The following is an 11,471-nucleotide window of genomic DNA, read 5'->3' as shown; positions in this document are numbered from 1 at the left end:
CTCACCTTTTGTACGCGTGTTGTTACATGGTCATCTTGACATCCTCGACGTCCCTCCCACCATCACTCGGTGCGAGCGTTTCGCTTCGTACTGTTTCACTCCTTGCGCTGCGCTCGCGGTTGTCTGTCTCCATCTTCTCGTCCACCAGTGACTGTTGCGAAGGTTGCTGGTGCTGTCGATCGACTCTTTTTCCCAGCTTCTCACACCAACCTTCTGCACTGACAAGAGTATCGTTGACCACTCGACTGACCTGGGTCATCATGTCCAACCCCTCTTGGGCCAGAACCATGACTCTCCTTCCACTCTTGACCGCTTCAGAGCTCTCAGGCCCGGTCTCACTGGATGAGTCTTCCTCCCCGTCCGCCCGGCTGGCCAGATTGAAACGTTGGGGTAGACTGACCAAATGTCTATGCACCAGATCTCGGGCATTCTGGGGTAAGGCACCACCCGCGTAATTGGAGACAATCCCAACGACATGCTTGAGGGTTTGGAGGACGTCGGCTCTTAATGCTGCGATACGGGCAGACAGAGCAGCTTGTCTTCTCTCTTCGTGGGTTTGAGTCATATGCGCGACGGACATGGTGGGGGGCTGTTCACCCGGAGTGACCCCTTCATCCCACCGCTCAAGCAGGTTTTTGAGATTCTGGATGGCTTCCCCGAGTCGGCCATTTGCCCAGCGCAGCCAGCTGAGACAGTACCGCAGACTTCGAATCGATTCATCGCTCATGGCAATGCCTAGACCGCTGGTAGAGACCATTAGTTGTTGGCGCCAACCCGGTGGAGGTTGGCGATTGTCACGGCCTTTGAGAAGGACTTGCTGTTCAACATAGGGTGGTGAGCGATCGCCGGGGTTGTAGGCGGGCAGCGAATCCGAGTAACCAGTCTCGGAGGTTGGTCGGTTGGTCCCATTGGGGGAGATATCTGAATACCCCTTCTCGATGTCAGAGGGTTTATTTGGCGATCTCCCATCGCGCTTGGGTTGTAGGGCCCAGCGCAAACCACCTTCCACACCCGATATTCTGGCGACGGTCCCTGCGATAGGCAAGCCAACATTCCGCTCGGTCCACTCTGCACCTGGTATATAAGATTGTGTAGTCTTATAAGCGGACAAGGAGCCGTTGATGAGAGGGCGGGTCCAAGGATACTGGCTCGTAAACAGTCGTAGGAGGGGTTCCGGTTGGTCAGAGTCGAAGCTGGTATGAGACTGGACAAGCGTAGGAGGTTGTTGCGGCTGAGATTGCCTCGGCGAGTGGTATTCTGATACGGCGCATATTAGATTAGGGTATAAGGGACTTTTCGGGGGACTTCTTACTCTGAGAGAGATTATTCAGGGTCTCGGCAGCCTCCATGTCCTCGATGGACATTCCAGAGAGCACACTGCCTGCCCTCGTGGATCGGTCGTCAGATCGCATCATGTCGATATCGATAGAGGCGGGTTTATGAGACTCGGCAGACGAACGGTGGGCGGAAAGCGGAGGTGAGAACGGAGGAGGAACGGCGTAAGGTGGATTTGGCGATTGTGAGTCCATTGCGCGCGGAGGAAAAGTGAGGCGAGTTGAATGCGGTGCGCAGCAAGTCGGCGGTCGGCAAATGTGTAGAGTCGGAAAGAGTCCTTGTAGGCGGTAAAATGGTAATATGAGAGACCCCTACATGGTCGGAGAGGGTGAGTCGGACTGTGAGGAATGACGACGCTGGATATGCGGCGTGAATGTGGTATATTGGTAATACGAGGAGGGAGGAAGGGCGAGGAGAGGAGGAGAGGAGGTGAGCAGGTGAGCAAGCGAACAAGTGAAGTCGAGCACGAATAGAGAGAGTGTGTGTGTGGCAGCGTGGTACTGGTTCTCACAAGCGGTCGGTGAAAGAATGGCAGAAAGAGGGAATTGCAATGATTGAGCGGGCGGCGGACCGTGGCATGGGTGAATGGGACGGCGGTGGATGGACGGTGATGATGATCTTCTTTATTGGGGGGGAGGGAAATCGATCACATGCTCCGTCAGTGGTTTTCCTGGGGCCAACAGCCGAATCGCCGCTTTGGGTCGTGGTACCGAGTATTTTACCTGTACTTGTGCTTTGTGCACATGAGGTACGCGGTACCTGGCCCTTCTCCTCCCATCATCACAATCCCCCCGATTGGCTGACAAGCTGTTGGATCCTTTGGAAAGAAGCTTGTGCTTCCCTTGGAATCCCCTTTGTTTTTGCTTTTGCTACTCCAAATTGTCTGGACCTCAACTGGTCCGTCGTTCTGTTGGCCCAGCCGGGACGAGTACGAGTACATTAGAGACACCACCTTCTCACTCTCACTTCCATCCTTATCTCTAGCATGTGCTCCATGTGCCTCGATCCAAATGCCACATGCACGCCCATTCCACATGCGCTCTTATGTCATCTCCACTCCCTGCAGTTGGCACCCAAATTGGTGGTCTGGGGCAAAAACATGTGCTCTCGATTCCTCCTCAATCCACTATGATCTTTGTCCCCATCTCGATCGCTCCAGTGCGCTGCCGAGAATTATCGGGTGCGTCAAGGGTCCAAATTTCATTTCGGCAGAACCTTCATGCGGGAAGCACATCGGAGTTTGACGGGTCACGCGGGTCTCTGGGCACCAACTACTGCATGGTACTACCAAGTACCGAGTACTTGTAGATACTCGACATCCTCCGCATCACACAAGTGATTAGCACGTACAATCATGGTCCGATACCGCAGCCAGAAAACCCAATCATTTTAACCTTTGAACAATTCACGACAAAGATTGTGGCCTCTCTAGAAATTAGTTGGTGCGGTCAGCTAACCTATTCCGCACTAAAGCCCGCAACACCGCTTTCTTGTGGTCCATGAACGCAAGATGCCCTCAGGGTACAAGGAAAGCGAGAAGAACCACATTTCCAAAAAAGTGGTCTAAATTGCTAGTGATGAGATCGCAACGACCACATTTACCTATACGAATGCTCTCGTCGCATCACACCAAGCGCAGCAGCTTGGGTATTTTCCACAGCACCCCCCAGCCGCCAAACACGGTGCAGAGACCAGTGAAAATGATGAGAGGACCGTAGGAAGTCTCGTAGCCGGGACCGGGCACCGAGGCGGCCACGTCGGCTCCGGCTTTCAGGAGGGACACGCCGGCCAGACCGCCGACGACGTAGCCGATGCCTCTTGCGCCGTTGAGCAGGCCGTAGAGCATTCCCGAGTCGATGGCCTCGTTGCGCTGCGCGGCCTCGCGCTCCAGCTCGTTGATGACGCCGCCCCAGGTGGCGCTGTAACCACCGGCGAAGAAGCCAAAGGTCACCGAGAACAGGACCAGGAGGGCCATGGCGCCCCGCGAGGTCAGGCCCCAGAACAGAAACGCCGACAGGGCCGAACTGACGGCCGAGATGGCCGTCACGGTCGTGACCGAGAGTGGGAGCCGCTTGTTGTCGCTGAGGTAGCCGAAGAACGAGGATGAGACGATCCCCGGGAGGTTGAAGAGCGTCAGCAACAGCGTGGCCGAGGTCTGCGATAGCTTCGTGACTTCGTGCGCGTACGTGCTCAAGTACGTCTGCGGGATGCCGTACCCGGAGCTCTGTAGGACGGTGGCAACGCTGTAGATGTAAAAGGTCCGGTGGCGGAGGAAATGCCAGGGAATCCTGCGCGACCGGTGGGGACTCGAGGTGCTGGTGGCGGTGGTGGTGACCATGGTAACGGTCGACGGCGGGGTCGGGATCATAAATGTGCCCAGGATACTGGTCGCCGCTGCCAGGGCGGTCCAGATCCTCAATGTGTTGCGAAAGCCGTAACGGTCGAGCAGGGCGCGCAGGATAAACGGACAGGTCGAGCCGACGATGTTCTTGCAGGATAAGACCACCCCATACGCGACAGCACGGTTTCCCGTGTTGAACCACTCCCCCAGGGACAGCGTGGTTGGACTGTAGATGAGAGCGCACCCCAACGCCGACGTGACTCCCTGTGTCGCGACTAAATGCCAGACGTCGGTGCTGAATGAGGACAAGAGGAAGGAGACACAGCTGAGTACCGCGCCGCACAGCGCCGCGAGCTGCCGTCGGCGGGCCCATCGTCGGGAGAAGAGTGCGAACAGGAAAGGCATTGACAGGTACATGACACCGTTGGAGGTGGTGCCAATGATACCGGTGGTTTCACGACTCCCCTCCAGCGTCCAGTTGCCGGAGTAGTATTCCTGGAAGACGCCGTAATTCATGGCAAACCCTGCACAGTTTTACGGGGTTTCGGTGGTTAGTAGAAGGATTGTAACCAGCCATGTAACAATACCTCATGGTGCCTTACCCCAGACTGGCAGCTGAAGAATTGAAGATCCCACGAGAACACAAGCCTTCTGCCGCCTGGATGCCCACTGCCTCGGATTAGCATGGTCAAGACTGGGTTCGTCGACCTCGACCTCGACATCGACATTGGCATCAGCGTCTCGGGCTATTCCTACTGCGCCGCCATCGTATGACGGCGGCGACTCGCGCAGAGCAATGCGTTCGGTATGTGGCATTGTCGATTAAGCAGACAACCAGCCTGTCCCGGGAATAGCAGACCAAAGAGGTGGGCAAAATATGATGTTTAAGCTGAAGCACACGACATCTTGCCTCTTATGTCGAGCCAGCGACCCTCGGACTAGGCATGCGTCATGCGAGAGAATTTATCGTTGATACACAATGTTGCGAGCACTTTGACTGGCGCGGGGAAGGCCAAAAGGCGTACCTGTCTCAATGCTATGTAAGCTTTGCTTTCTAGCCGCCTCGTGCTCCCGCGGGCCCAAGTGGGGGAGAAGAGACGGTGAGAGAAGAGGCGTACCAGAGGCGTAGCAGATGGAGACAAGTCGAGTAGGCTTAGTGATAACTGGTCGACTCCAGAGGCTCCGGAGCTCTCAACTCCCAATCTCGGGCGGGGCGACGGGGACCTCCGTTGTCGATGATTGTCTCGTCGATAGCCAACTAATTCTTCCGAGATCGGTCCCTGGTCGTGTTCGAACGGGGCAGAAAATAATGGCGACTAGTCGGGGGGATCAAATTCGCGAACGATACTTCGGAAATGCCTCTCCAGTGGTACGAGTGAACTAGGAAGCTACATGATATAGGGGGCCTTGGTGACTGTATCGACTGTAGCTATAGCTCTAAATTGAGAAGACATTAAAGGAAATGTCAAGTCCGCAGGAAATCAGGATGTGGCGTTTCCATGAGGGAACATATTCCAAGAGTAGGCGTGCTTTCATTTGATACAAGGCGATTTGCTGCGGAATTGAGACAGTAGCGCCCTGTAGCCCAGCCGGTGCTGCGAGTACTATCTCCTAGTGACACGAGAGACCAGGGCCACTACATCCTCCCTGAAACCCCGGGTTGTACGTCGTCCGTCGTCCACTATCAATTTTGTAAGCCCTGACGACTTGCTCATGTCGACCGCACTTGACAAAGGCATACACATACGTTCCAATCATATGACCGACATCGCGGTCCTGTTGAGCAGAGGCCACTTTCATTTTGTGCTCCGGTATATCCGTTTTGATCTTGAGAAGTAGTGTAGACCCCATTGTCATCTGACACGCCTTTTTTCTGTGTCGCTTACCTCCTGCTTGATGCTCAAAACGATAGCTCAGCCTGGTCGGTTTCTGGGCTTCATAGTCCTCTACCACCAGTAGCTTAAGCTGCGTCATGTGAAAAGTTTATGAGCGAGGCCAGCCAAGGTAGTTTTGCGCACTGTATACTGGCTTGTCTGGGCGGGTCAGCCAACAAAGGGTCACCATTTGTTTCCTGATCGCATCTTAAGAGCTTCGGGCTCAAGGTGGCATGTAACAGAATGCTTGACTAGGGACTGTCAATACTCGGAAGAGGATGGAAAAGGTTCCCATGGGACAAGACCAAAAAAGGTATAAGCAGCAACTCCAAGAATCCTCGCAGCTTCTCGAAACCATTTTCCAAGTCGGGCACTAGCTGCCACATGAACATGCCACTTGTGAGTAAGACCTAGATTCGACGCCCCCAGCCGTTAGTTGCAGCGATCTCAAACCGTCGGCATAAGCTTGTTCCACTGTAGATGGGGACAATAGGCCCCGATCCCCCGGCAGATATTGTACACAGTGTATTTGTTGAGTGAAAGGCGTGACTTGCGCACGAGACAGGTTGGACATCTTGGACCCGCACGCTGATCCTTGAGTGTGCAAGCCGAAGGGAGCCCGCAGTCAGGTGAAACCAAATATTGAGTACGCGAAGGGACTTTTCAGTGTATACCGAGTAATCATGCCACATTTAGTCAGCGTCGGTAAATCGCGGTCACCTCCCGGCTGGGTACCGGTAAGGCTTCGTGGAGGAGGGGCACAGGGGCTGCTCTCTGACTAGCAGAATGATGGGATTGGCCCCATTGGTGACCTAACCAGGCTCCAAATAAAGACCGTTTGTGGAAAACATGCTTTTGTCCCTGTATGGCCAGACCAAGAAAGCCTCCAGCTGGAGATCCGATGTTGCCAGATGGCAGAAGATGGGATGTCGGAAGAATTCGTCGAGGCTGAATCGTTTTAGCGAACATCAAAAGATGACAAAGGTTTCTCTCAAGGTGATGGAGATGAGTTTGGCGTCAGCTGTTCATCCCACCAAGCTCTGGCGACTTGTTCCTCCATCGAGACAAATTCCTCTTCAGTCAAGTCGTCCTTATCCATGTCAATGTCGACGCTGATATCGATGAGCAGCCAAGCGCGTAACGCGCCCGTTAGACGAATTCGCTGGCTGACATCCAGTAACGCAAAGACCTTGAAACCATTGATCTCGTAGGTGCATAGATCAATTTCCTTGACGATTGCTTCGTCCTTTTTGAAGCACTCACGGTAACACTGCTCGCGGACCCAGTCCACGATGGACAGCGTCGAGGTGCCTCCAAGAGTTTTTGCAGAGCTGCCATCCAAGACAACCTTGAGCTTTTCTAGGAACAAAATCTTGTCGCGAAGATTGTCCCTCCCAAAACTTGCCAATGTCATGTTCATATCATAAAACAGCGCAAAGAGCCCCGCCTGATAAGTGTACATCCAATTTGGATCACAAGCCGCATTCATGGTTTCACAGGAATAGGTCGAGAAGAGCGCGGACTTCTTGATCGAGATGTACCGATCAAGAAGAATCTGTTCCGGAGGCGTCTCTTTTGTCTGCTTTGGTGGCATCGTTTGAGCCTGACAATTCCTATTCGTGCTTGTTAGATAGGCGGCACAAGCGTGACGGACCAAGTCGGCGTGGTTTTGCTTCGACAACGCCTGTAAGCGCTTCCACTTGATGAAGACCATGGTTTTGATGGTTTCAAAGTCGCTGAAGGACTTTATCCTACAAGGCACAGACACGTACATCCTCTTCAGAGTTGCGAGCGACAGTGCGGTCTTGTCGGGATTGGCGACGAAGCGTTCCAGGGCCCCCGGACGTGACAATAAAGCGTCCAGTGCTTTCAAGTGCTCCATGGCAGCGTCTTTGTGGTTCATGTAACATTCAGCTGAGATCGCATACCGCAAAGCCAAGACAGCTGTCTCCAAGTCAAAGTCCGCATTGTTTAAGAGCGATCTGAGCATCTTATAACCGCTCGCTCGACGTTTCAAGATCGAATGTTTGAGAATATGCGAGTTTGGTGGCTCGTTGATGCGTTTGGCCATTTGCTCTTCAGCGATTATAAGAATCCAATGCAGTGCCGCGCGAGATTGCTGTATTGATCGAGCTGCAGGTACTCTTTGTGGACAGTACAGGGCGTCTTTGTGGAAACCAAACATCTGAGTTTGCAGGTCGGTAAAATCTTCAGCACCTTTGACTCAGCAAAATATTCAATAAACTTAAGAGGGAGAGAGAAAGATTCATGAAGTTATAGAGTCGGCTCAGATAATACATACAGTAATTGAGAAGGTATTTCTCGTAAAGGTCCACAGAATCAGCGAGCTGGAAGAATGCCCCCATAGACTCTATTTCGGGGGATGAGCAGAAGGGAAGATGCAATCCGTCTGAGTGCCGTTTGGTGATTTCTCTAGAAAGGAGATCATGTTCCTCTTGCTTAACATGACTGACAGGGACAGGAGCCGACTGATGTCTTGTCAATTTGTTACTTCTAGGCTCTCCGGTCGCGGTTGACCCGGCACTGCGACGTCGCTCTGACTGTTCCGGACGGGGAACACCGGTCGAGTGTATGGCTTGATTGTTGTCTCGCGATGAAAACGGATGGATCTGCTCGGGACTATCGCTGGACGAGCGAGAAGCTGGCGGATGGGGATCTTCTACGACAAAGTCGACTTGCAGCAACGGCGGCTGTTCGAGTTGTATCATCAGTGGCAAAGTATAGTGGTAGAGCTAAGCGGGCAGCTCTCAACAGCGTATGATGCGCCATATCACTCACAGTTTTGCTCACAGTTGTGGAATTGTTGTTACTGCTGCTGTTGTTCTTCCGCCGTTGATGTGAGAAGCGCGCAACATGAGAATTGATCCGCGACAGCCGTCTCTTGCTCGGTCCACCGTCATCCCCCTGCCCCGTCTCGTTGACGAAATGAATAATCCCAGATGACATTTAGACGTTGTGTTGCTGAATGAAGGTCATGGCGAGTTGGCAAGGACGCTTGATATGAAGTTCAGGATTCGGAGACCACATGGAATTTTTGGAGAGAGACAGAATCTCAGATTAACCACGAGTGGACTAGCAGAGATTGTCCACGACATGGGCCAGAAGAGGGGTCAAACTCGCAAAGATAATACTTACAAACACTACCCATTCCGGGTTCTACAGAAGTGGAAGTTGAAATACAAACTTAGTAATCCAAGTTTTTCCTGACCGACCAATTGACCGTCTTTGAGGTTGTGCTCTTGGCTGCGCACATTAATACCTCGCCATTTCGTTGGAGAACTGTTCTCTTTCCTTTTTGAAGGATGTGGCTTGGTATGCCACCGCATGAATCACCCTAGCTGATGAGGACAAAGAGGTTGTATGTGGAAAGTAGGCGATATACCGAGTACACAGGGGTGCCGGACGACGGTCCACTGCGACAAGCAACCAGGTGCAATAGATAACAAGCATGACACCTGGTCGCTCCGCATTCTTGAGCGGATCAGACGAGAGTCCCTGGTCAGAATTCGGCTCGTCCCGATCTGAACTGCGTGAGAATGCGCAGCCTGGCCCATGAGGATATACAAAAATAACAAGGCCTCCATCTCTGATATGTGATCTCTCCCTCGATACCCATCTGAGCGGTCAAACCCCTGCTGAATTCGACAAATGCTGAGAAAGGGGCCCCGTCGACAATTTAGGGAATAGGGGATGGTCTTAGGTAAGGAATAGAGAGATGAGGAAGCAAAATGGGAAGCGAAGGAAGGAGTTTGAGAACCCGAATGGAGTTTCGATTGTGCCAAGCCCCATGTTTTCCGCTAACCCCGTTAAGTAATTTGCCACCGAGTTGTCGAATGAGGTCATATGTCCCGAGATACAATTTACAAGTATATACTCCTATCTAGGACGCGTGCATGGAAAATTGAAATACACGTCAACTTGATTAGTAGTATCATTTTTGGCTATCCTGTTCTATTTCGGTTGCACTCATATATTATCCAAGACACATAGCCTTGCGTTGGATCAACCATTAAACGCCCCTGAACTGTCACCCTTGGAGACCTATTTTAGGAGGCTGCATCATTTCAATCCTGAAGCCCATCTATTCCGTTCTGCTGCGTCCAAGATCTCACTTGCGCAACATGTTCAATCAAGGAGTCTACCCTGTGCCCAATATTCTCAACACGTCTGCGTTGTGTTGAAGTCTGACTCGTCGGCATCGGCAGGGTTGTCTCCAGCACACCCTCCTCGATCAATGGTCTTGTGCGTGTGACCGAGGCAGAATGCGGTAACTGTGGACGTAATTCGACATATTGGGGATTTTCCGACACGGGTCGGCGCCGTGGGTTTTGTTGTCGCCGTCTCGGGGGCAGCGGAGAGCCCTCCTCGTCCGGTACGACAGGAATAAGTGTCGTACTGCGTTCAATTAGAACGCCAATCGAGCTACCAGTTCGACTGTACGTACGCCAGAGGATATCCTCGCGGGAGCGAATGACAAACCCGTTCACCGGGGCACTACCGGACAGGTTTTCTAAGTCGAAGTCAGGTATCATCGTCTCACCATGGTCGGGCACCGGCGTGATAATAGGTGTTGGTGGAGATGGCGACGAGGAGGCCGGCGACGGGTATCGAACCAAGTCCTCGATCCGCCCAATTGCTGGGATCAAGGGAACCTGAATATCCTCGATCCCATCCTCGTCGACTTCGAGCATCGGTATGCGACGACGTTGGTTGTGGCCCACATTTGTTGGGACTAGAGGAGACATTGGGCGCACAAAGGGTTCGACGTAGTTGGCGTTGGATACTGTGGCCTGTGTTGGAGGGAAGGAGCGCGCCTGGTCGTTAGAAATGGGAATAGAGGCATTTGTGGTGTCGTTGTTGGAGAGTTGAGAGGACATCTCGAAGTGCGTAAAAGGTAGCTAAGAAATGTGTTGTTGAAGGATGCTATCTGAAAGGGGATGGGTGTTTAGCAGCCGGTCAAGAGAGTGTCACAATCAGTGCTAGTTGATGCAAGAGAACTAAGATACACCACACATACACACATATATATCCATCAATGTGCCCCGAAGGTCCTATTGAGGTCCTCATCTCTACGTCGAACCAAGACCTAGACTTTGGTTGTTTCGGTCAAACTCTGGGACCTGGGACATCACCCGAATCAAAATTGTAAGGACCTGGAGTAAAGTACAAGGTACGCAGGCGAAGGGTTTGAACCACAGTCTCCTTAGAAGACCTTGTTTCGAGTGCATTTCTTTGGTGGCTAGCTAGATTGTTGCAACTCGAGTTTCGGAGCACCTGGTTCACTGCGAGACGTTGCTGTGAAGGCTCACAACCTTGTTTCAAAGTCAGCAGGATGACATGCCGGACACAAGAAGAGCTTCTCTGCGCCATGTTGCGTACGAAAATGTCCTTGAAAGTACCATCCTTGTAGCTAAGCAGCTTGCGGTCGGCCACCATGAAGCTTTGATAGATGCTATATTTTGTGCTTTAAGTTTCTGCGCGGCTGGAACTCTTGTAGTTCCCTCGGGTCAATGTCCCTAAAGGTAACTGCATTGTGTCACAGTTTGCAGCAAAGTGTCTGTCCCAATGAAAGTTGGTTCGTTCCAGTGGACGAACCCATGTCTGGCAGAATGGTTTGGCAATATTTTCACGTTCGTTTGAGAGATCGTTTCCGTGGAATCCATCGTGCTTCATGTAAGGCACAGGTGTAGTTCTCCGCCGAATTGCAAACCAACCAACTGCCATGTTGGGGAGTGACGATTGCCAGACATGGGGCAGGAGGGAGTGCGCATCTAGAGCATTTCAGCCATGATAGAAGAAGCGTGTGTTACATCAAGTATTGCACGAACGGGTTCACAGTAGCTTGCAATTTTTTCCAAACAATCATGAGAGGATAACAAAGCAACTTTAACCAAGGACCT

At 52.3% G+C, this 11,471-nt stretch overlaps 4 protein-coding genes across 4 annotated transcripts; all 4 read right to left on the bottom strand.

The window, feature by feature from the left end:
• Nucleotides 1–22: 22 nt before the first annotated feature.
• On the bottom strand, nt 23–1,529 carry Z517_05968 (uncharacterized protein; the record flags this gene model as incomplete). Its single annotated transcript, XM_013427710.1, has 2 exons — nt 23–1,257; nt 1,313–1,529. The coding sequence occupies 2 exons, from the start codon at nt 1,527–1,529 to the stop codon at nt 23–25; spliced, it is 1,452 nt and encodes a 483-aa protein (XP_013283164.1).
• A 1,430-nt stretch (nt 1,530–2,959) lies between these two features.
• Z517_05967 (uncharacterized protein) lies at nt 2,960–4,492 on the bottom strand (the record flags this gene model as incomplete). Its single annotated transcript, XM_013427709.1, has 2 exons — nt 2,960–4,200; nt 4,279–4,492. 2 exons carry the CDS (start codon nt 4,490–4,492, stop codon nt 2,960–2,962), a joined length of 1,455 nt encoding a protein of 484 aa, XP_013283163.1.
• A 2,049-nt stretch (nt 4,493–6,541) lies between these two features.
• Nucleotides 6,542–8,517, bottom strand: Z517_05966 (uncharacterized protein; the record flags this gene model as incomplete). Its single annotated transcript, XM_013427708.1, has 3 exons — nt 6,542–7,767; nt 7,853–8,261; nt 8,350–8,517. The coding sequence occupies 3 exons, from the start codon at nt 8,515–8,517 to the stop codon at nt 6,542–6,544; spliced, it is 1,803 nt and encodes a 600-aa protein (XP_013283162.1).
• Nucleotides 8,518–9,635: 1,118 nt separating this feature from the next.
• Z517_05965 (uncharacterized protein) lies at nt 9,636–10,448 on the bottom strand (the record flags this gene model as incomplete). The annotated part of the gene is made up of 1 exon (XM_013427707.1): nt 9,636–10,448. The coding sequence occupies one exon, from the start codon at nt 10,446–10,448 to the stop codon at nt 9,636–9,638; it is 813 nt and encodes a 270-aa protein (XP_013283161.1).
• Between the last annotated feature and the right edge of the window lie 1,023 nt (nt 10,449–11,471).

The sequence above is a fragment of the Fonsecaea pedrosoi genome (assembly GCF_000835455.1).
Source record: "Fonsecaea pedrosoi CBS 271.37 unplaced genomic scaffold supercont1.4, whole genome shotgun sequence".
NCBI classification, from domain to species: Eukaryota; Fungi; Ascomycota; class Eurotiomycetes; order Chaetothyriales; family Herpotrichiellaceae; genus Fonsecaea; species Fonsecaea pedrosoi.
The sequence above is the reverse complement of the archived record's forward strand: the minus strand, read 5'-3'. Positions and strand labels throughout refer to the sequence as shown.